General features: G+C 40.6%; 1 protein-coding gene and 2 long non-coding RNA genes across 3 annotated transcripts; 2 read left to right on the top strand and 1 right to left on the bottom strand.

Moving 5' to 3' along the window:
• The first annotated feature begins 3,115 nt into the window (after nt 1-3,115).
• On the top strand, nt 3,116-15,798 carry LOC309881096 (riboflavin-binding protein). Its single transcript, XM_082766686.1, has 5 exons — nt 3,116-3,358; nt 4,183-4,282; nt 5,412-5,540; nt 10,868-10,979; nt 14,974-15,798. The coding sequence occupies exons 1-5, from the start codon at nt 3,220-3,222 to the stop codon at nt 15,208-15,210; spliced, it is 717 nt and encodes a 238-aa protein (XP_082622812.1). The 5' UTR covers nt 3,116-3,219; the 3' UTR covers nt 15,211-15,798.
• On the bottom strand, nt 14,416-22,593 carry LOC309881097. The gene is made up of 3 exons (XR_014318076.1): nt 22,250-22,593; nt 21,321-21,461; nt 14,416-14,538 (listed from the first exon to the last, which is right to left on the bottom strand). It is a non-coding gene; the product is annotated as an uncharacterized lncRNA (long non-coding RNA).
• LOC309881098 lies at nt 15,920-18,328 on the top strand. The gene is made up of 3 exons (XR_014318077.1): nt 15,920-16,028; nt 16,870-17,148; nt 17,290-18,328. It is a non-coding gene; the product is annotated as an uncharacterized lncRNA (long non-coding RNA).
• Nucleotides 22,594-24,575: the final 1,982 nt, after the last annotated feature.

Here is a 24,575-nt window from a genome sequence, read left to right as displayed (position 1 = left end):
CTTTGCAGAGTTAACAAGAATATAAAACCATAAAAGCTTACTTCAGTCATTAAAGAGATCTGACTCACAAAAAAGGAATCGCTCTGTTGAGTTAGGAGATGTCAGTTGACATAGTTACTAAATTGATAGCCAGAAGCTGGAAAGTTAGCAACTAGCTAGAGTTGCTTTATTTCTAATACTTTTTTAACCTACGGCCCACGAGGCTCTTGCCAGAAGAAATTTACTCAGGTAGATGGCTCCTGAGCCCTTGCTTAGCAGTGTTGTGATTTTGGAGTAGATACATACTTCTACTAGAGTCACAGGCCATTATCAACCAGATCATCAGTTGATAATGTAATAATAATTTAATGTAGTGATGCCAGGATTACTGTCTGTGGTGATATCTTTAACATCATGCATGCTTTAACTCTATATAGAAACTTTGAAAAGATTAATAGAAGTTCACAGGGCAATAATATTAATATTAAAATTAAATGGTAATAGAAATAACTCATTCAAGTGTGGAAGGTGTAAGAAATTTCCCTTAACAAATTTCTTGGTATAATACATCACACAAAACTAACCAGGGAGTACTTTAAGAAAAAAGAATCAAGATTCATTTCTCAGGTGATGGAGATGTATAGCTGAGATCTCTAAAAGCTCCTGAGCCTGAGCCTGCTTACATGAATTGCTAACCAAAGCCAAGTCTGAGAAATCACAAACATATGACAATTTTCCTTCCTGCTGCTAGAAACTCTGCCTAATCTCCCAGCAAGTGGTCCCATTTGGCTCATATTCCAAGCCTGAAAAAGATCCCAGTTTCCTATAGCTTTATATAATTTGTATGTCAATTCTGTAAACAGAGGCATTACAAGAAACCTCTGGCATGCTAACACCTTTACAAGTGTGCATGGATTTCAGGCAAACCAAGAAGAAAGGCACAATACATGTACTATTTCTGTGCCTTTTAGCAGGCTGGTGAGCCCATCCACTCATCCCAGCGTTTAAAGTGAAAGCTTATATTGCACAGCAGCCTTCAGTTTGTATGAAGACACAGAACAAAGTACCAAGAAGTATGCACAAGTCCTTTACGTTACAAATCAGCAAGGAGCTCCTTTAGTTTCAGCCAACACAAGGTCAAGCCACTTGAGGTGAGGGCATAGGTAATAAGGTAGCAGATTTACTTCAGTTTCTTCTATACTTACTTTATGCCTCTTTAAACTTTTCTTAAGCGAATTCATTCTTTAAACTTGTTAATTAATGTTAAACTTTTTAATTAAATTCATTCCAGGGGAAAAAAAAATCAGCTGATCTGAAAATAGCTTTTTTAAGCCAGCAGCACTTTTGCCTCAAGGCTAGAGCCAGAATAGGAATCAATGCTTATAGTTTAATAGAGATTGGTTTATTATCATGCTCAGCAAGTTTGCTCAATGAATACCACACTTCCACTCTGCCAATGTTTGCTTTTTTCAAGCAAAAAAGGTTTGTAAATACTGACCCCAGAGCATTACCTGACAAACCACAATTGTGTTTTAAACACAGAAACAAGAGATGCTATTTTCCTTATGTATCTAAATAATTGCAGGGTAGTCGGTGGTGTTGCTTGTTAGAGAACTCAGTGAGATTTGATCCATCAAAGTACAACTGTTTGTAATCACCAGGTCTACCTCCTGTGACGGTTTATGTCCAGATGCAGAATCCTCCCTGCAGAAAGCACACCTCGCAGGTGACATCTGGTCAGGGATCACTGTCAAGCGACAGTTTCTTCCAGTGTTTGTGACACCACCTGGAAGGTTACATATAAGGCAGGTAGAGCAAGTGGAGCAAAGAGCAGCAGGTTAAAAGCAGAATCTTTTGAACAAAGAGCAAAGACCTGGGAATCAGGAGATACAGGTTCTCTTCCAGGGGCTGCAGTAAAATTACTGTGTAACTCAAAGCAAGCTGCCGTATCTATAGTCAAAATTAAGCCAGTCAGGCTGAATTATGATGTGTTATCTGCTATGTCTCTAATTCAGTGAAATCTGTGATAAGAGCCTAATGAAACTGGTGTAAAATTAATCTAACAATTAATAACAAATCATTGCAAAATCAGACGGGGGGATAGTTGTATTTGGTATACAGGAGAGCTGTTGTTTTTCTAATTCAAACCTATGTTTGTACTTTCCTGTTTATCATGTCCACATTTGCAAGCAATAAAAGGGCATTATGTGCTGGTCATTCCATCTGCTTTTGAGATAAATCTATGTTAGCATTTCAAAGGGTCAAGGAACTCTCCAGGGCAAACAAATTCTGGAGCACTGATGCCAGATGGTGTGTATATAAAGCGGAAAATGAGAAAAGCAATTTACTCTGGTTCTGTTCCGGGGAGAAGTGTCACCCAGGAGGACAGCAAAAGAGGTGAGAAACTACTGAGGAACTGTACAGGCAATTTCTTTCTTCTGTATCATGGTGTTTTCTTTACATCTGAAAAGTTTAGGTACATGGAAGAGCTGTGGTTCTTATTCAGGCAAAACTTCCAAAAAGATACTAGGAATATGTAACTAAAAAAATCAGGGTTAAACTAGTAACTTGTATAAAGAATTATGCATTAAACTATGTAGCATGTTCTAGATTTATCTGTATAACTAACTCAATATGTAGTCTTTTAGAGAAATTTTAGTCTCACAGACAAAATGGTTTTTATCTTCCATTTTTGACTGAACTCTACATGAGAGGCAGAAAATAATTGATCGGATTCTTAAAAATAAGTTAGCGTAGCCGCAATGAAGGTAAGGTGGAATTTATCCAACTCAGGTGCTGACCACCATCTTATAGTCCACTGTTAGCTCATCTGTGGGTGCATTAAGTGTTTTTATGTCCCAGTGAGCATAAGAACTCTGCAAGTTTTAGGACTAATCACTTTTTTCTTCAAATCTAGTGAAGCAGTGGAATGTCTCTCGGAAGAAAAAATCATCAGTATAAGAAAATTAAAATCATTTTCTTAAATGATGAATTTTATTAATTTCCTGAACTAATGCTTTTTTTCATTGGCCACAAATGTCAAAAATATGTAGCAGAAGTTTTTAGACATGAGCAGAGGAAAGGGAGAATGAGTGTCCTAATATTTATACATGCATCTCTGCTGAGCATATTTTAATTGTTTATATGTGTGGCTTTTCTTAAAGCAGACCTTTGACTTTCCCTAGAAATAAAGGACACCAGTAAAGACTTGCCTCCATACAGGAAAAGAACTGAAAAACGATGCTGAGGTTTGCTGTCACCATCTTCGCTGTCGTAACATCATCTACCTGTCAAAAGTATGGATGTCTGGAAGGGGACACCCACAAACTGAAGCCAAGTCCTGAGCCAGATATGCACGAGTGCACGCTGTATTCTGAATGTAAGAGTGGAAATGGTTTTGCTGCAGCTAGCCTGGAAGTCCTGCTTCATACACGCTAATTGTTCTGGCCATTCCTGTAGCTTCTTAAAAACATTTAAGATGCAGTATAAATTGCATTTGAAAAACCTCCCTCAATGGCATTTTGCAGCATGCGAATCAAGAGTAAGATTCTGGTTCTTAACAAAGTCAGCTGCAAAACTCCCAGTGGCTTTCTTTATCATCTTTTAAAAAACCTGATGCAGTTTACTTTTTTTATATCTCCATCTGCTTGAAGAGCTTTACAGCAAAGATGGCCCATTGTCATTAAGTGGAAAAAAAAATAATTTAAATATTAATTTAAATGTATTTCCCTCTTGATTGTACTAGTTAATTAACTACTGTCCCTATTAAATAATTAAAAACAGCAATCTTTAATTAACTGTAGCAGATTACAATTGTGTGTAGTTTTCCACACAAATTGGAAACAGTTAAACTTCCATAGTGAGCAAAGTAAGCATATTTAGCACATTTCTTCAATTCTCTTTTTCTGTTTGGTAACTTTTAAAACGAGTACCCCTCAGCATATAACATCTAGCAGAATACTCGTAGACTTCGTGGGGCTGCCTGGGCACCCCTTTACAAAGCAGCGTTGATGCCAGTCCCTCTCACTTCTCATTTACACTGCTGCTTCCAAAACCAAAAGCGTAAGAGCCTGGCTGCATCCGGTTAGTACCAAGAGACTTTATCATGTTATGGACCAAAAAGATTCATCCTACATTTTTAGTCTTCCAAACATAGTGTTAAAGAAAATCCTTACTGTAAGATCTTTGTTTCATTCCCAACAGCTTCCTGTTGCTATGCAAACTTCACAGAGCAATTGGCTCATTCCCCAGTAATTAAAGTAAACAACAGCTACTGGAACAGATGTGGGCAGCTCAGTAAATCGTAAGTCAGCTTTGATGTTGTCTGTGTCCTGGTTCAACAGAGCTGTGCTGTGGCAGCCACACAACGCACGTTAACTCCCTGCAGACGGACTGTCCCTAGGTTGCCCTGGAGAGAATGCCACCCAGTCCCCTTCCCATCACCTCCCGGCTGTATCTGACCAACATCGAGCCCTTCTTTTTGTCCTCTCACAAAGCCCATCAATCCCTAAGTACACACGGTTTGTGCAGAGGGATTTATGCCTCTTTATCAATAAAAGGTTACGTTTTTTAAAGTTTGCTTTCAGTATAGAACCAGATCTGGCACTGCAAAGCAGACAGAAACGCAGCAGGTAACAAGCACGCTGCACCTCTGCACCCCTACAAAGCAACCAGCACACAGCAACGAGTGTGAACCCTCCTCAGCACAGGTCAGGTTCCTCTCCTTGCTGGGAAAGCTGATCAACTAGATGATTAACTCTTCCAAACAAAATTCACAAGAGGACAGAAATAAAAACTTCTGAATACTTAGAATAAAAATTCTTGTAGTCCTGTGGGTTTTGTAACCATGAAGAATGTCTTCATAATTAAGATTTTTAGTACCCTGTTAAATGTTAGAGCTGTGAAACATGGCAAGATACAGAAATGAAAGAATGAAAGTACAAAACAATTAAGCAAAAACAGATGTGCAAAAGTCACAGCTATTGCCTGCCACTCCCAGAAGAGCTGTGTTTTTAAGTAACTTCATCTGGCTGTGGGAAAATCTAAAGATTAGTGAAACCATTAGACTACGACTTAGAAAAAAAATATTGTACTATAGTTTTAAAATATTTTATTATTGCCTTGAATCATCCATGCCAGGAAAACTCAAGGCCTTGAAAGTTTATGGAAAGCTTACACAAATAGGGCTGAAATATGCATGGAAACATTTGTGCAGCCTTTAGTTGGCTACGGTAATTGCACGGTCAGAGTCTGTACACAATGCCAAAAGAATGAGTTTGGAACCTAGCTACAAACAGGACAAAACGATGCTTTTCTGTGTTTTTCTCCTAATCTGTAGTATTGTATCCACATCAAAGCAGGTCTAGAAAATTGAAGTTATAGCCCTGATGCTGAGAAACGTGTTTATTTGTGGCATTTCTCACCCACCACAGCTGTGAAGATTTCACAAAGAAAATCGAGTGCTTTTACCGGTGCTCTCCACATGCTGCTCGCTGGATCCATCCCAGCTACACTGCTGCTATCCAGTCTGTTCCGCTGTGTAAAAGCTTCTGCGATGACTGGTAGGTTCACCTTGTTATCAAAGTATCTTTATTTTGTTTTAATATGCCTGTGCTACTCAGGTGTCAGAAAGCACAGGTGCATGAAGCACAGACTTCCTGAGCAAGTAGCAATAACATTTTATAGTGCTGCAACACCTTTATGGCTTTTCACTTGTTTTTCCTGTTTGCTTCTTGTTTGCCATCTCTACCTTTTCCTTTGCTAAGCTACTGCCTCCAAAACAATAACGTCACAGGCTGAATGCAGGATGGAGTCATTTTTTGTCACAGTTTAGTGACTCAGAGACAGCACCGCCCTGCTCCCCGTGAGGAAGAGTGATGCAGTGGCATCAGAAAGGCGTGACATGAGAGAGCATTCCCCCCATGCACAGGCACTAACAGCAGTGAGGGCCCGTCCACCCCTTGAAATATCCACATCTGTAAGTTAGCATTTAGTCAGTTAGCATTTCTAGTCTAAACACTCGACCATGAAATGACACGTTTCTTTTTGTGTGTAAAAATGCACTACAAAATCATGAAAGCAGCCAGGTCATGTATATTTTGATTTTTTAAATATAATTTAATCATATTTAGCCTTTTCTTTTTCCTTCAATCATCCCTGTCTCCAAAGCCATTTCTAAAAGCTTGAATCTCAGAGAAACTTGCAGACAAATAATGCTAATAATAATAACAGTAATGAGAAAGCGTAACAGCATTTAATTTTGCTTCCCAAAATACAGCATCAGAGAATCACATTACTTTTTGAATGCAAGACATGTATTGGGACAATGCAGCACCCCCACCTGTCCTTAGTCTTGGAGCAGGAGCATCATATCTAGGTGGAGTAATGAGATTTTTTCAGGGGTCCATATCCAGCATGTATCTCTCCCTCCCTCCCTGAGATGTTCCATCGTAAATAATGTCATCGTGCCTCATTCAAGTCCCAGCATCACATTCGTGTTGTGCCTAGTAACTACAGTAACTTGTCTGTATGGTTAAATTGATGTGAAGCGTGGTACGAGCAGCACAGGCTGTGATCACACTGTGGGACTGTAACTGCTAGTGTCCCTTGAAGGTAGTGAACTGTGAATGTCTGAATCCCTTAGGCTGCCCTGAAAATCATGGAAAACTGTTTTCATACTTTAAAAATGTTACCAAAGAGTTCTTCTTGGAAGCACAGAACATACAGAACACATGGTAACATACAGCCACGTTCTCTTTTGTGCAGCTCTGTAGTAAAGCTTATGTAACTTCAATATTATTGATGCATGGATCCATTTACACTGTCATCTCCTCTCCAAGGGGAAAGTCATGCATGCAACGCAGTATTTTGGTACAATTTGCCTTTAAACATGTCTACATTGTCTTCTGCCAAGGAAGGAAACAAGAAGCATGGCTTGTAGTTGTAATGGAAGATAGTGAGAAGGTCTGGTCTATTTCTCAGCTTCCCTAGAATTTCCTCTAGTGATGAATTTCATTTCTGTTAGGAAATTCCATGTGCCTCAGTAACAGATGTGTCATGTGCAGTCTTCCTGCCCACATTTCTGGTAACCTTCTAAACTAAATCCGGATTATTGACCTCCTTGAAGATAAAAGACTGACACCCTGAATTTGCCTCGGTGCTCAGAATCTCAAACCTCAGTATTAAATATCACTGAAATGTGAATGCATTTGGATAACAAAGCATCAGAGGTGCCAGTGGGCTTTAAAACAGACCTAACAGGCAAAGTGAGAGAACAGCAGTATCTAAACCAGATGTATCCTAAGACAATTTAAATAGGATCCACATCAGTAGCACACAAAGTCATCAAATTGTTACATTCATTGAAAATGTAATGATGAAAGAAAATAGACTCTGTAAATTTAGTTTGCATCCATTCAAAATCCTTTTCACAATGAAGTGGTTTAAGCCAGACTTAGTATAAATGAGATTTATACCCAAAATGTATATGGTGGGTGAGTATTACGTCACAAGATCCCCAGTGTTCCCTGGATATTACCAGAACATCCAGGCAAACAGCATTTTTAACTTTCATTGTTGAAAAGTGTGTGTGTATGTGGTCGGGAGCTGCTGCACAGGGAAAAGCAGTTAATTTGCCAGAATAGGGAGCCTCCTGGTAGAGAGTAGGCTCTGCTCAAAGCAAATCCTGAACAATGATCTATTGCCCTTGCTGGCGTCACAGATGCCTGGCCTGAATCCAAAATGTAAAGATGCCCCATTACTGCGCATGCTGCTTCGTACGCCTGCCTAATGCCAATGTCAAACCCATTCCCTCACCCTGCTTAAGGCCTGAGGCTAGAGAAGAGCCTCGACAGAATTCCTACCCTTTCTGGTGATTTAAAGTACCATTTTTTTTCATGTTCTATTCATTGGAGTCCCTTTAGCGTGCCGTAGCACTGTAGTGATGTGACCTACTTTCTCTACATGCCGCGAGTGTGCCTGCTGCATACTGTATGTCTTTGTGGCCAGAAATGTGCAGAGGACTCTGAATGAGCAGTGACTTCATTTAAAAGAAATTCATCTGACTGGCTTGAGGCCTTCTTTTTCTTCCTATTGTCTTAGAATTCCTTGCTCCCTCTAGTCATAAAACTATTGCTTTTAAAAGAGCCTGAGGTACAAGCCATTTTCTGACCCACCTGTGAAGTGGCCCTGTGCCATTTAACAGAGAAACAGCTGATTATAAAGAAAAAGAAAAAGAAAAAAAGAAAAAAAAAAAAACAGCTTTAATATAAAAATATCCTACCCACTGCACATAGGGTGCTGGTGTGATTGGAAAGGATCTTTTAAGTATTTATGTCCATGTTTCTCACGGGTTGTAATTAATGTTTGAAGAAGCCACTCATGGATTTCTGGACAGCAGTAATCAGACTTTTCAGAAGTCGTGATTCTTCACAAACTTAGCTTCCTAATTACTTCCATAGGGAAAGAAAAAACGATGAAAATAGAATTATCCCTTGTTACCTACTTATATAACAAACCACAGAGTCAGGCAATAATCATAATTAGGAAACATCTCATCTGACAATTCTGTAGGTAACACTGAATAAAAATTCTTTAATAATCCTGTTTTATTCAGATTCCCAAGGAAGACAGAGGTATGATATGAATACCCCAGTTCAGTAAAACTCTGAAATACACACTCCTAAGTTTGAAAAGTACAACTGAATGTGACACTAATTAGAAAGAAGAAAAAAAAAAGAAAGAAGAAAAAAAAAAAAGAAAGAAAAAAAAAAAAAAAGAGTTCTGCCCTCCCCTAAACCCCAAGGGCTGCTCATTCTTTTCCCATACCCTATCCTCATCCATGTGCCAGGAGCACTTTTTGAGAGGCCGTGAAACGTTCCTGGTCAGGGAACCCATGGGGCTGAAAACTACTTAGCTAAATAAAGGAAGGAAACAAAATAAGTAAGTAAGTAAATAAATAAATAAATAACAGGAAGCCCATGGGAAGGGCACAACTGCTTTCAGTGGACGTGCTAGTATTAGGCAGCTCGTAGTAGATATCGACCTACTTTGCTGAAAAGCAATGGATTTAAGTGCATGATTAAAGCGAAGGACATGCCTACATGGCTTGAAGAATCAAGGGCTAATTGTTGAAGCTGATGCTGGTATGTGGAGAGTTCAAAGATGGTGATTAAGTAAAAGTTTGCATTGCTGCTCAGAACTGTGCCGTACATTCAAGCAGGTGAAGTGACCAGCACTAGAGAAAGAGCTGGCACTGGGGAGTTGCCTCCCTCTGTCTTTCTCAGCCAGGCTACCCAGCAACAAGCCAAAAATTCTAACAGTCCCTAATTGCTCATCCAGCCATGGCACAATCTGGTAGGATCTGCCTATTGGTGTCATATTATATTAATTTATCAAATTGCAGCCTGTATTTCCAGCAGAGCCCCTAGATCTGGCAGCACATTCATGGATAAACACATTTAAGCATACGAGTCTCCTGCCCCAGAAACTTCAATGTGAAAATGAGAAGCAGGAATATTTTAATCCTAATGTATGGTTTCTGTGTGCACTGCAAATATGCTTAAAGTCATTTCAGCCACCAGTGCAATAAAAGTGCTAACAGTTAAGTTCAAATGTGCCTGTACCGGTCTACTCTCTTGTAATTAGTATTTTTACTTGAGCAACACCTGAATTCCTGGTGCTGGCTGTGACCTAATTTTCAAGGCACTGTGCAGTGAAGGTTCTGCAGATGTACACATCCTCACCTTTCTGCAACTGTAAATGTGCTGCAATGTCTAGTTCCTGTAATTCTGTGACTATGTGACAACCTCATATGTCACTGTAAAATATAAGGCTGCTGTCCTTGTGGTATCAAAATAGTTTTAGAAACATGACCCTGAAGATTAAAAAAGACAAACGGAAAATACGTCCAAAAACATTCATTATAAATGCAATGTTGAACAACTCTTACTTTTTGAAAGATGTGCTTCATGGGTTTGGCACTCTCAATTATTGGTGTGAATAGTCTGCCTGAAGCCATTGAGACTAAATTTAAGTAGATGTTAACTGATCTGCAGGAAGGGATCCTTAGGAAAGGTAAGAGCCAAAAAGTAGAACATAAAAGAAGTGAAAGGAAGGAAGGAAACGATGTAGGATAATGGTAAATCATGAGAACTCTCATCACATAGACCAGCCAGATGCATACACTACTGGTCCAGCCTGCTTACCAGCTTTTCTTTACATTACTGCTTACGACTTAAAAATCACTTAAAATTTAAAATTTTAGACCTTATACCTTACAAGTCTCTTATTTTTCCTCCTGCACTTCAAGTTTAACTTCTTTGAAAATGTTCTTAGTTTATAAGATTTTGTTCTTTCTAGTTTTTCCCTCTGTCGATGAGCAATCCTCATAGCAATCCTATGCCCAGGGATTATCATTCATCCTTTCCCATATTAACTCATAAATAGGAACTTTCCCTACTTCCCTCTCAGGTGACAGTTCACTTTTAGGGTACCTGCACTATGCCACGATGTTGGCAATGAGCATTCATAAAACCCTCTCCCACACAATACATTCTCACTTGGTAACATCAGCAAACTTACCCAAGCAGAAAAGAGTGCTGCTCCTCCGAATGTGAGCCCTTTACTTAAACCTGTGAGTATGAAACGCAGTGGGTGAAATGTTCAGTTTTCATTGGGATTTAGGTCTTCCTGTCCAGTTCAGAGTTTATGTACATGTCAGGCTAAGGTAATGTGCACATTTAATGTGCAGATCAGTTGCTAAAATGCACTGTGTGACCATATCAGACAGCTAGCATAGCCCCCAGACTTTTTGAGCTGAATCTCCATTCTACAGTACACTGAAAAACAGTCAGAAAAATAACTGTCTTCCACACTGATCTCCATGAAGGTTTGAAGCCTGCAAAGATGATTCTACATGTGTTCACAACTGGCTGACGGACTGGGAATGGAATGAAAGTGGAGAAAACCGCTGTAAGAATAAATGTATCCCATACAGTGAGGTAAGAAAACGTGGTCGATTGGGGCAGAAGAAAAATGACATTGAGTTCTATTCCTGAATATGTGGATGTAAAATGAAATATGTAAATTATTTTTACTTCAGGAGTTTCAAGCTATACCTACATCAGATTTTTCAAATATATACACTTTAAAGCATTTATATTTATGTAGATCTCTCATTAAATATACACACACTTAGTTAATCACCATACATACCACTTGTGATACTAGCATAAATGTTCAAGCAGCACTGATATGTTAACTACAGTGGGGTTGGACCATAAAAGATAAATGAACCTTGGTCATACAATAGAAAAGACATCGAGATACATTTTATAAGATTCCTTAGATGATGCAGGGCTTTACATGCCCCTGTCTTTTTAAACTGGGATGTAAGTTCCCAAATCACTAGGAATTTTTAAGGCTTTCTTACTTTTTCGACTTCCTTGCCCTTTTCCCTATTTTACATTCTCATGTTCAAGTCCTTCTCCATACTCCAAACCCCTAAGTCCTTGCACTCTTCTAATCGTCTCCCTTTTATGCTCCATAGACCTGTCGTATCTCTGATGAGCATTCTCTTTTGTGTCTGCCAACAGCTAGACAGAGCTAACTTTGTTCTGTTTAACACTGAAAGTTAATAAGCAGCACTGACAAGCTTTCTGGGAGCTCATCCCATCTTTCTGAGAATGTTTGATAGTTAGGATAAATAATTTCATGAAGAAAAATGTGTAAAAGGAGAAATTGCAAGACTTATGGGAGCAAAATTGCCTGGAAACTGATCCACAGACGTTCATGAGTCAAAAAGGATTTTTTTCAAGTGACTAAAGTAAGTTTAGGATCAGGGCAAGATTATACAGCTTAAAACTGCTACATTTTTTGAATATTATTAACAATTGAACTTCACTGAGTATATAAAAACTGTCTAAACCGAAGAAGTGAACAGAACTTATGTGCAGTGCTTAGGGACTGCTAATATGGCTTGCAGAGATCCCACATTAGTTGTTTTGAAATCCGTTCAAGTGCATGTGCTTCCAGAAGTCAGTTCAGTAACTGATATAAGTGGGAAGTCACAGTCCAGTTAGCACAGGATTGGTGTCTGCCCTGTAGAATTGGCACTAAAAAGTAACAGTGACACTAATCAGCAGGCTCAGGAAGGTGGCCAAAAAACAAATGGGCTGCAGAAAGTTACAGCTTAATTTCCCAGATATGCTAAATCATCAGTAGTTTCAGGTGAAGTGAAGGCAATAATAATCCGTAAATAATCTCTAGTCCCTGTTCAACCTGTCCCTAGTCCAGAGATAGAAGGGTTCAACCTTAAATTCCCTGGTACTTATTTCTTAAAGAAAATATACCATCTGCTGGGAAAAACACGCAGCCAATCCAGGGGTCTTATCACTTGAAGCCAGACGCAGCTCTTCCTGAAATAAGTGGAACCACACCCCACATTGCCCATGTTTTTTACCAAACATAGGCTTGCATGGTAAGTGAGAATAAAGATGAAGCTGCTTCAGATCAATTAAAAAAACACATTTCCCGTATGAAAATGAGATGATATACAAACACTGGAGTAACGTGGTTTGCACCCAACTCATGGAAAAGAAAGTTAGTGTTATCTGGAAGGCACAAAAGGCTCTCCAATGTCAAAGTGTTGTGGACAGACTCTTACTTTCTTTTGATGCTCTCAGCTCACACGGAGGAGCAATCAGCAGCCCTACATTTGACATATGCATGTGGTTGTAAGGACTATTTGGAACAAACGCTAAATATTAAGAATGTGCAATGGATCGTAGCCAGTTTTAGCCTGGCTAAAGTGAAGCACATTTTATCATTGCTCTCCCGACGGAGTGCTTCCCAAGTGCTGTTAATGCACAGACTAGAACACTCTTCAAGAAGCTGAAGAATCAGAAGCCTTTGCAGTAAATTAGGGACATGTTTGTTAAATGGGCTGTGAGCACTGTTTGTTTGCCGCAGCATTCTGGCTATGCTCTGATCTTTAAACAGTTAGGAGGAAGGCCAACATTAAATGACTAATTTAACAAGTAGAAGAGCATGAATACATGTTACAGAACCTGTGGGAAATAAGAATAGGATGTAGCCATGACTCTTGCGTATGGACCTAAGGAAACTCACATGACAACTTAATATTTTAAGTGTGATTAGGTGAGAGCAGGTAGAAATCCAGAAGCTGGACAGGAACTGGAAGAAAATGCCTCATGCTGCTGAAATGCACAGGAATGGCTGGAAAGAAACAGCTCAGGTCCAGCTGCCCTAAGAACACGAGAGGAGAACTAGATGCAGCAACCTTTCCATTTCTGACCCTGCATTGCTCCCAGCTGGCAGTGCACTAACGAACCTCTGCAGTCCTCCAGCAAATGGAGCATTCACAGAGCAAGCCCTTGCCAGGGCTGGAGTGAACTGAGATGTGTTACAGACTAGAGCTTTTGGGGCTTTTTGGAATGGATTCTCCGTTATTTGCACAGGATAGATTTCTAAGTCAAAAGCGGTGATTATATTTCATCTCATCTGCCTTCCAGCACAGTCCAAGTCAGCATAGTTTTGCACATGGGGAGATGAGGAGACATCTCGCAAGGAGAACTTGAAGAAAATCTGTGGAGCAGAAGCTGCAGGACTACAGATGATCAGTCCCACTTCCAGACAATAGATTTAACTGTGTAATCATTAATTGTTTGCACACAGAACACCTTCCATGCAGAAGTCTCCTGACAAAGATAGGGCACCTTCTGCTAGATTCACAGTGTCAGATCTTTGTATGCACTGCTGCTGCTGATAAACCAGCACACCATCCAGAAATAACAGCACAAACAGAAACGCTGTCACAATACTGAATCAGTGTCATGTGCAAGGACTGCTTGTGCTACCACAGATGAAACGTCTCCCTGCAGAGAGATCCTGGTGACACGGTCAAGGTGACGAAGTGAATCAGTGACACAGTCCTGCTGCCTCATCCCCTGTTTCAGTCATTAACAGTCTCTCTCCTTAACTTCCAAGGCTTCTACTCCTTCCACCCCCAACTTCATTCTTAGCTTTGCTTGGGAAGTATCTAAAGCTTCTATTAGAAACATAAGGATTGAACTTCAACAACACATGATAGAAAAGCAGGGAAGATAAAGTGCTCGGCCTGCTCTCTGCCTGGACATGGTAACTCCTAAACTAATATTCTTTAGTCAGGCTCAAGCTGGGAGGACAGAAGGTTGTCACAATGGGAGCCTGGCAAACAAGAAATATCTTTGTTGTATGGCTGCATGGGTCCTGTGATGCAGAAGCCTTACAAAATGATACAGCATCAAGAACAGGACAAAATCACTTGCAGAGAGTGCAAGAAGCTGCAGTTTGCAATTTCTTGAGCCAGAAAGCCCTTTGCACCACTGGATAAAGCACTTCAGAGGCAGACTGGGGGCCCACAGTTGTACGTCTTCTTTTCATCAAGCAGTTTCTGAGTTATGTCCCTTCTCTTTGTGAGGTTTTGCCTGGTCACGATGTACACTTCAGCAGGCACAGTGTGATCCCACAGAGCTGTGACTCCACTGGGATGTCTCAAGCCTGTAAATAAAGAGATTCCAGTTTTCAAAACACTCAGTCTGGCACTTTCGGCACTACTCAGAGCCTGAGACATGTCAGAGTGCCCTGACATGCTGCAAGTCATCCAGCCTCTTGTACACAGCTTTAGTCTGTCAGCCCCAGAAATCTAGCTGGGCCAGCAGCCCCACGATGGAAACAAAGGGCTGGCTGTTCATCACATTGCACTTTGTGTAATCACTCGCTCTCACAACAGGCAAATCTCTTTTGCCAGTGGTGGGACTGGATAATATTTTAAAGTGATGAAGTATGGCACAGAGCATGACAGTGGATGGCTGCAGACTACTTTTTTATAATGTTGTACCACATTTTTAAAAGTGATGTTTACCAAATTGATACTAATTGACTTAACTCAATTATTTGTAAAAGAAATTGATGCATTTCTTATTTGACATACAGATGTACGCAAATGGAACCGACATGTGTCAGAATATGTGGGGGGAATCATTCAAGGTGAGCGAATCCTCCTGCCTCTGCTTGCAAATGAACAAGAAGGACATGATGGCAGTCAAGCATCTCCTGTCTGAAAGCTCAGAGGAAAGCTCCAGTATCAGCAGCAGTGAGGAGCAGGCCTGTCAAAATAAACTCCTGAAGTTTGAGAAAATGCAGGGAGAGGAAGGGGAAGACGCAAGATGAATGCTGGTGGATGCATGTCAGGAGGAGAGAAATCATTGTGGAGGCTGGGCTCAGGGCATCGTGCCAGCCTGCCTTATCCCTCACTTCCGAGAACATAATAAATCAATGGTTGGTTATATTCATCCTTCTCTGATTTTTTTGCATCTGCATCACAAAGCTCCCAGGCAAGTTAGCGCAGGTGTAATCTTGTGACTTGAACTGGAAGCCTGAAGGTAACATTAAGGGGTTGATTTTCAAAGACGAGAAAGCACAGGCAGCTCCTGAAGACTTAAGGTGGAACAGTAAAAACTGCAGACCTCTGGAAGGCCATGCTAGTAATGCACTAAATCTTTAACCTAAGCCCTTCGTTAGTGTAGGGGCAATCACTCAGTGTCACAAATTCCTGTGTGCCAAACGCTGCTCAGACAAAGAAGAAGTGCTGAAGGCAGAAATAGGTCAGTAAGCCTGGATACTGGCAACTGAAAATGTATTTATTTTGTATTTTAAAAGAAAGAAAACAAAAAACTTGCATAATGGGGGATTGTGATGTATTAGATAAATCCCTGGATCCATATATGATATATGGCCAGTATAAAGTGGGTCTGGGCCCTTTACCTGAAACAATAGCAGTACCGAAGTCTCCTACAATATGAATTTGAGCCATAATTTTGAGTGCAGTTAATCCCATTGAACAACTACAGACAGAATGAGTTCTGACAAACAGAAGCGTCGGGGAGGACCCGGTTCAGGTTTTTCCCATCAGTATTTCTGCTTCCCAGCAATACTGCTACCATCAAAGTAAAACCGAGATCTGCACCAGTCCCAGGAGGACTTATCAGGTAAAGATGAATGAAATCCTGCTTTCACTTATGCTTGCATGCCTCCTCTGACATCACTGGAGGGCAAACAGGTTCATGCCATTCTGTACAGCCTTTCACTGGGGTATTACCAGGGCAATCACAAAAGGATTTAATTTGTGGGGTCAGATTATCATCACGTGAAAACCAGAATCCTCTCAGTGCTGGCTGTGGAGCGAGACACCTTACAACATTCAAGGATCTGGCCCACAGTTGAAACAATGACTTGGCACACCCTGTTGAACTAGGAGAATGTTAAAAATCCATCACACTCTTCACTGGGCTGTTTGTTTACTTTAGTGGTTTCACACAGCTGCAATGGTAATGCTAGACCCATGAGGTCACGCTCTGCTCCTAATCAGCTTCTCGGTATATTTAACAATGGAATAATTCCTACCAGTATTGCATTGTTTTTAGAATGATGCTTTGTCACATCTGTATTTTACGCCTACTCAGTTTGTTAGTTCTACAGTCTGAAAAGTAAGAACAAGAATTTAGCCTTCTGTTAAGCTCTGCCAGCCCTTTTTCCCCTTTCACCTTGTTCTTTCCTGCCCTTCTTGATTGCAGAGGCACCTGAGTCAGAGCAGAAACTTTCCTTTCTGTTTTGCTGTGCAAAATTAATTCAATAATTAATCATCCCCTTTCACTAGCATAAAAACAGCTTCTGTACCACCACTGCCAAAGATTTCCTTTATATTGTTAAATTTAGCACAATTGTCTCTGCCTGCATCTCTGCTCTATTTTTCCCATCCCCCTTTATTCTTTGCTCTAGCAAGCTAAGTCACCCTTGAAACCACTCTCAACAAAGTTCTTCCATGCTTAGTTTCAGGATGACCCATGAGACCGGCCATGCGTGCTCTTGAACAGCACAGGATCCTACAGCAGCTAAGAGACCAAGACCATTCAGCTCCCATTCATAACTTTCCCACTGACTCATGATGTACCCTGAGCAATACATTTAACTCTTCTGTGACCCCGGTGATTTTGCAGGGCGACCGTATTTCTTGTAAGCCATCTCTTTGCTAAGCCAAAGAGTCAACCTACGCAGTTGTCCCTAACACAGAAACTGTCCCCTATGCTTTGGGTACTCTGATTGATTCAGGTATGTTTGGTTCAAATACAAGTTATCTTCCGGAAATAGCTCTAGTCTTGATTTAAAACTTAAACCAATGAAGAGATTGCACTGACAACTTCTTCCTCAGTGTTAAAGATTATCACTAATTTAATATTTGTCATGTTTCAGCTTTCAGCCACTGCTTTTTTGCTAAACCCTTCTGAACAGCTCATTCCATTCAGTTTACGTATCATTATAAGACATTCCCTCTGCCTTCAGACCATACTTACATCTCTTCTCTGTACCTGCTCCAGTCACGAATATACACCCTAAATTGTACGCATCAAAACCATACTCCATGGCAGCACTAAGGGTGAGCTACAGAAAGAAGACCACACCCCTGCCTCTCCACACACTTCCAAAACTGCACTGCCTAAGTCTACAAGAGCATCATTCTGATTATTTCAATGCCTCCAGTGTCTCTGTGTTATGATTTTTTGGCATTATGCTCTTCCAGCTCCCTGATCCCAGAAGTCTGAACTGTGATCCTAACTCTTAGGTGTATTGCTTTGAACCAGGCTGTACTACAAGCCCTTTGTGTGAACGGACCAACCTTCCTACGCCACCATTTGCTCCATCTGCTGTGTGCTTTCAGTAACTTACCTCTTAGACAATCTCTGTGTCCCTCAGAAATGTTATCAGTGGTCATTTCAGATTTACAAAAAGATTAGCATAAAGGGAAAAAAATAACACAAACCACTAAAAAACAAACTACAAAAGCATGCAGTGAAGTGCATGCTTTCACACCAGTGAAAAGAAAGATCCAAGCTACTGATGACTGCAGACAACCCCAGCTAATGCTGACTTTATTTGGTGCCTTCTATGCATCACAGCAGAAAAGCACATGCCCTGCTTCCGGACCCATACTAGCCCAGACAACTGAAACATCTCTGTTTTTAGTGACACTACGCTCAACTAAGATCTTTATCAAAATGTCACAATGGAAGATCAAATGCTTTGTGAAACACGTTGTGAAATACGTTTCTACAGTAACCTGTTGGAACAAGCCCTACAAACTTTATCAATAAATTAACTTTCACCATGACAGTGTTGATAACAATAAAAACGAGTGCCAGTTATTGACTTACCTGCTACCTGGCCATGCACCACCTTTTGTACAGTGCTGCCTGGTGTCATGTTAACCATAATACAGCTAACTGGGTCACCCTGCTTGTTCCATTTATTTAGTTTTCTTTGCTTAAATATTAGCACAATACTATGAGTCTTCTGAAATTTCACTGAAATGCCAAGAGTTATTACAGATGAGATCTCTCTGGACAAATCCATTAGAGCTCTTTAGTATAGGTTATCTGAGCCTGCTGCTTAAAAATTATTAATGTTACTGATGATGATGAACCTCCTCTTTAACTACTCGGTGACTGGAAAGAACTTCATCATCCTTCTGCAATGCAAATACTTAATCCTACATTTATTTCAGTACTAGGCATTATTAACAAAACCTGCCCTCTGCATCTTGTGCCAGTGGAAGGCTTTCTTCGTCAATTGTTTTCACGTTCAGTTTAGTTGTGCCAGCCACAATTTCCTGTATTGTCTCTAGAGTCCCCGGTCTATTTTAGAGTTCATAATTCTCCATTGATATTGATTGCAATATAGCTTCCCTTTTAAAAAATAATAAACATCGATAACGATGACATTTTCAACTTCTGTTGCATTTTTCATGTGCAGGTTTCACTAAGAGTGTTTTATAAATATTAATTAATCTTCAAAATATACCTGAGAGGAAGATAAGTAGTGAGAAGCAAACTGAGTCACTGAGAGAGTCAGTAAGAAACTTATCTGATCACTGCAAGTATTGCAGAACTAGGACTAGCACAAACAAGTTGTTTCAGAGCCTTATTTCACCCTGCAAATGTGCTTTGTAAGGTATTCCTTGGACAAAAGCTTTTATGTAAAAACTATAAAAGGAATTTTATGAAATACAATATCACAAAAAAGCTCACAGCAGAACAAGCTATTAAACAACGTATTTCCATGCAACTTGAATGATAACAAAACGATAAAAAATTATCATTATGAGTTTATTTCAGACAAATAACCTCAAAACAGGCTAATTTCCTTTACTGAGATACAACCAGCCTGCTAAAAAATAAATGGGTGTAGATGAGATATAGCCTTTTAAATGTTTTGATAGCATTTTTATAACATTCAATGTGACATCCTGATAAGGAAACAGAGAAAAACAAAGTGCAAACAAAATCAGCATAACAGAGGCACTCAGCTGGCTACAAATATATTAGAATATTACTGTGAGTATGTTGTCTTTACATTCCTTTGCTAGGAATTCCAAAGGATCTGTTCTGATTCTAGTCAATGCTTTTGTTCATGTGGACAATGAAGCAGACATTTTGCAAGCACTTTGCAGGACAAGATTAGAGTAGAAATGACCAGAGAACTAGTCCAAGCCCCCCAGGGTGAAATTCAGTAAAGGAAAATTAAGAGTGCTTGCACTGAAGAAAGGCAAGTCAAGGAAAAATACAATCAGGGAAATAAATGGCAAGGGAACAGCAGAACGGCCAAGGAACTAGGATGAGTATTAGCCACCTTTGCCATTTACAGCTGAAATGTTGCACTGTGGAAATTTTTATCTTTTAAGGCTTCAGTATATGCAGAGCCCTGGATGTCCTGACCCACTGAGCAAGCAGATTCAGGACCTGCAGCCATCCTACTAACAGTTACAGAGTTCGTGACATATCTCACATTCCACGGAGGCACTGCTTCTGGAATGACCCCACTACACGCACAGGCCGTGGAACATGATGGCTACCAGGCAGAGTTTAACTCTATCCATCTTCTCAATGAAATCAGCTCCCAAGCTCTGTCAATACAAGTGCAATACTTCCTAGGAGAATGACTATGTAAAATAAAGGGAATAAAACTAGTGGAATTTGTGCAAATTTTATGGTTATTTTCCTTCCTTTTTTTCTGTTCAAAAGTTTTGCATAACTGGGATTCTATTTAAAATTTGTCACATGCTCTGGACAGCTCAGAGGTCTGTTGTGTGTTTGCTTTACTTTATTATCCTAGGGAACACGGTGATTTAGACAAGAAGAGTTAAGCAAGGAGTCCAAAAAGCATTAGGATTTGGATTACAATTTGAAACATGGCCAAACTTTACTAATGGCAAGACTAAAAGTCCTATGTTCCTGCAGACTGACAATTCTCTAGCACAACTCATTTTTCCTTTTGTTAAAAAAAGACTTGCACCTTCAATAAAGTCACCTTAGTGAGCAGGTCAGTGTGAAGCTGCAGGACAACTCTAGACAGATGGTGAAAAAAAAAAAAAAAAAGCCAAGCTATGAAATCAATCATCTACTTCAGGTAAGTGTAAGAACACAGTGAGGATCAGACCCCAACATCAAGCACCTTCCAACACCTCCAAGAAAAGGTTGCAGAGATCCTTTCCTACTAAGATTTAACATCTCAGAGAAATGAGAGGAGGAAACTCTCCCTGCTGCACAGTTTTGCTTCCCTTTAGCTACTAAAAACATATCTCTTCTGCCTCTGTTTTGATCACCAACTGCTCTCCAAGTCTTAGTATTCTTTTGGCCTCCTTCCTTAGAAATGCAGCGAGCTCTCTGTGGAGTTTGCCTTGGTTCCCCTCTCAGACAGCTGTGATTAATTCAATGTTCAAGCTCTTGACTTAATTCTCTCATTAGATCACTTTCCTTCTTCATGAAATGATTATTCCCACAGGAGAAATGAGAAAGACTAAAACAATATTGTGCTAGTATCTGACACACTGCATCCAGGATGTTTACTTTAAATCAAGTTGCCTGGAATTGCTCCAGACCAATGGCTTAAACAAGAGTCTTCGAATATCTTCTTCTAGTTCAGCGGGGAACTAGAGCCACGCATGTTGCACAACATTCCCATTTCACTGGAATTCCTCCAAGCTTCCTGCTAGGTAAGTGTACCCAGAACACAAACCTCTCCACACAAGTAGGTCAGATGACACCATCCTTTCATTGCTAGGGCATACTTTAAGACTGAAAAGGTTTTTCTTTTTTGGGTTATTTTGGGTCACACACCAATCACCTTTCTATCCAACACTACTTGTGAAGGTGAACCCTGCAGCACAGCGCTGAAATACTGCCAGTGCTCCTGAAACCACAAGCCATTATCTGCTGCGTGTTACTCACCAGGACTCCCACATTCTCTCTGGAGGCTCTTGCAGCTCAGGTGTGCTCCCCAATTCTGCTGTTTGCCAGGTGGCTCCGCTGGGCATGGCTGGGCATCAAAGGGCATCGCCCCATCCAACTGGACAGCCTGCTACTCTGTACCTGTGGTGCAAAGTGGATGCTTGTGAGAGTTTCTCAATAAGCACTTTGAGAATGCTAAATCTGTCTGGACTGACAACTGTGATATCAGGCAGTTACTTCAGTGTCACCTTTACCTGAAGCCATGTTGCAGTGAGAGTAAGAAAAGAACTTAATTACTAATTCCAAAAGAGACAAAAGCATTCACAAAAGCTTCTAAAGACGAACAGGACAGGAAAGGGAAGACACTTCAATGAGCTGCACAATTTCTGGTAACTAACTGTTCAGCTGATAAATGGGCAGAGATATCACCACCTTGCTGGTCGTGTGAAAGCTTTGTTTTCACGTAAACCGTATATCCTGGGGCTACCTGTGCAGAAAGGCTAGCTTTGAAGGCCCCTTGTGCTCTCCATCTTTGATCAGCTCTAGTTCAGATCTCTACCCTACACACACACAAATAATTGTCAGGATTCATTCATTCTCAGGGGAAGAAAGGTAATAGCTCTTGGGTGTGGCCCAAACCTGCCAAGAGAGTCTTCTCATATCTGGCTTAAGTCTGGACAATGCATTATTTCACTGCAAAGCACAACACCTTTTCCCACTAAGACAGGAAACATCCAGACCCTGAAGGGAAGTTTCTTCAGCCACTAAAGCCTACGTACACCTAAGCAGACAACAAGTTTGTGCAGATATCTAATTAGAATCTAGTGCCTGTGGCTTATTAGAGGATTTCCACTGCGAGTAGACAACATGATAACCGGTCCTATGGAGGTGATAAGGGGTTATCCACCACTCTGTCTTTCGAGAAATACCTTGAGAGTAGCCAGGGAGCCTCTTTGCTTGTCCATGTAGCGTGAAAGTGAACTCCAGGAGCCTCTCCCATCTTAGCCTGCCAGAGGCAGCAGACTCATGCAGCAGGTAACTCCTCTAAAAAAAAAAAAAGAAAAAAAAAGAAAATAAATTGGCAGAGACTGCTGATCTGCATCATTGCCCTGTGCATGCAATGGCATCCAGGGTAAATGTGACACATGGGCAAGTTTAGGCCTTAACAGAGAGAAGATATTTTGGAAGTGTAAGAAGTGTAGCTTAGTGCACTACAGGTATCTCTACTCCTCATAAACTCTTGGTGGTTCTGTACTTCTGCAACATTGGCTTCCCTGGGAGAAGTTTGAGTTCAAGTTCTCATGAAATGTAAGGAAGTGGAACAAAAATTGATGTACCTTCCGAGGGTTTTGTGACCTGGACACCAAAGCATAAAGTAAGCTTCTTTCCTTTGTAGTGAGGCTGCCCAACACCTCTCATCAGATAGGTCAAGTGCATTAAAATATGTGCAAGTACATTAAAATACAAGTAGCTACTGAGGGTAACAAAAGAACAGCTGAAAAACAGTAACTGAAAAGGCAGATTGCAACTGGCCATACCACTGAAAGATTACAACAGATGGCATTGGTGCAGAGGACAAAGTCCAGATATACTCTGCAGTTTGGCACAGGAAGTGAAGAGTTCATTCCCATTGGAAATGGGGGAGGAATTTGACCTGGCAAATTCTGATCGACTTGCATGGAAAGGGATTCCCTATCACAAAACATCCCACAGGGTTTGTCATACCTGCAAATAGCCAAGGTATGAGTTTCCCGTCTCCTCTGCAACAGAGAACTTTAGCAGACAACCCTCATGAGGATCACTTCGGGGATACTACTATGTCAAAATGATCCCCAAAGCTATAGGTACAATGGAGAGGCTTTTCGCTGGAGGCAGAAAGGCAACATTTCAAATCAATTATTTTTCTTGTAGTTTTTTTTTAAAAAGCTTTCCATCTTTACGGAGTTCGGAAAAAAATAATAATTATCTTACCTAACAAAGACTTTCCTGTGACAGAGAACTGCAACACCCACACAAGTAATACCTTTTAGCCACCCATTTTTGCTGCACGTTCAGAAAGTACCATCCTGTAGAGACAGCACCATCTGCAGGATTTGAGAGAGGGAGCACAGGCACCTTACTCAGCAGAACACTGCCCAGGCATCTGGAAAGGTTTTCCAGAGAAGCCTTCAGCCAGGGAAATCTGAGCAGCCACAGGACTCTGCGGGATAACGTGAGAAGGACTGCAATCCTTCCTGGTGCTCTAACACAGCACAGGGTTTTTTCAAGAGGAAGCCTGAGTAGCTTGTCTGTCAGATTATCCCACTGAGGGGTCTTGGTACCATGACGGCAGCATTTCTGTGCAAGCATGGGCAGTGGTGCACACAGAGGAGCAGTGAGCATGCCTTTTGTGTCACCTGTCCCATATGTCAGTCAGAACTCAGCTGGTTTATTGACAAATATCATGTTAGGGGTCTATTAAATTAAAGACATTTTAACTCCTTCACTCTAATAAGTTGTCATTCTTTGGTGCGTGTTAATCAAAAGGCTCCTCGTTACACAGTATAATTTCACACTGTCAAAAGTACTTTCAGATTTATTCCTGAAAATCTACAGCTTGTTTTAGGAGATACATAACAGTATACAGGAGCATTAGCTCCATCTTGTATGGCTTCTGTGCAGTTATAAAAAAACCACGCTGAAGCAGTGCCCTCTTCAGGATGTAGAACCATCCAGCCACATTAATATCGTATAGGACAGGCCTTCGGGGCAAAATCAGCAGTCTCAGCAAATCTCTTCTGTCTGCAAATTTGGCGCTATGGTGTGAAATCCTAGTGCTGGATAAGTGTCTAACAGCTGACATCAGCCTGCAACTGAGCCACTGGCATTGAGGAGAATTGTAAGCCTTTTACTCACAGGCCACTTCCGATGAATAAAATGTCAGCGCAAAGAGGGGTCTGGTTTCTTTTACCGATTCATCAATGAAAGAAAAATCTCAAAGTATTTATTAGCCGAGCTCCAAATTTATGTTGCCTCATACCAGCACACATTCATCTGTGTGTGCTTGCAAAAAACTTATTTTTCTATCTAGGTCTATATTTTCTGTGAGTATTTTTTTAAGGCCAGCTTGAAAGGTAATTTTACCATTCTAATGTCAAGAATGAAATGCTGATGAATGGAGAAACCAACAGGCCCCAGGGAGTATCACAGTTCAGATTCCTTCTAGAAGCACATTTAAAAGTTATTACAATGAAATGCAGAATCATGAGAAAAGCC

Source organism: Aythya marila, assembly GCF_965140915.1.
Source record: "Aythya marila genome assembly, chromosome: 8".
Taxonomy (NCBI): Eukaryota; Metazoa; Chordata; class Aves; order Anseriformes; family Anatidae; genus Aythya; species Aythya marila.
Note: the sequence above shows the minus strand (reverse complement) of the source record. Positions and strands in the feature narration are given on the sequence as shown.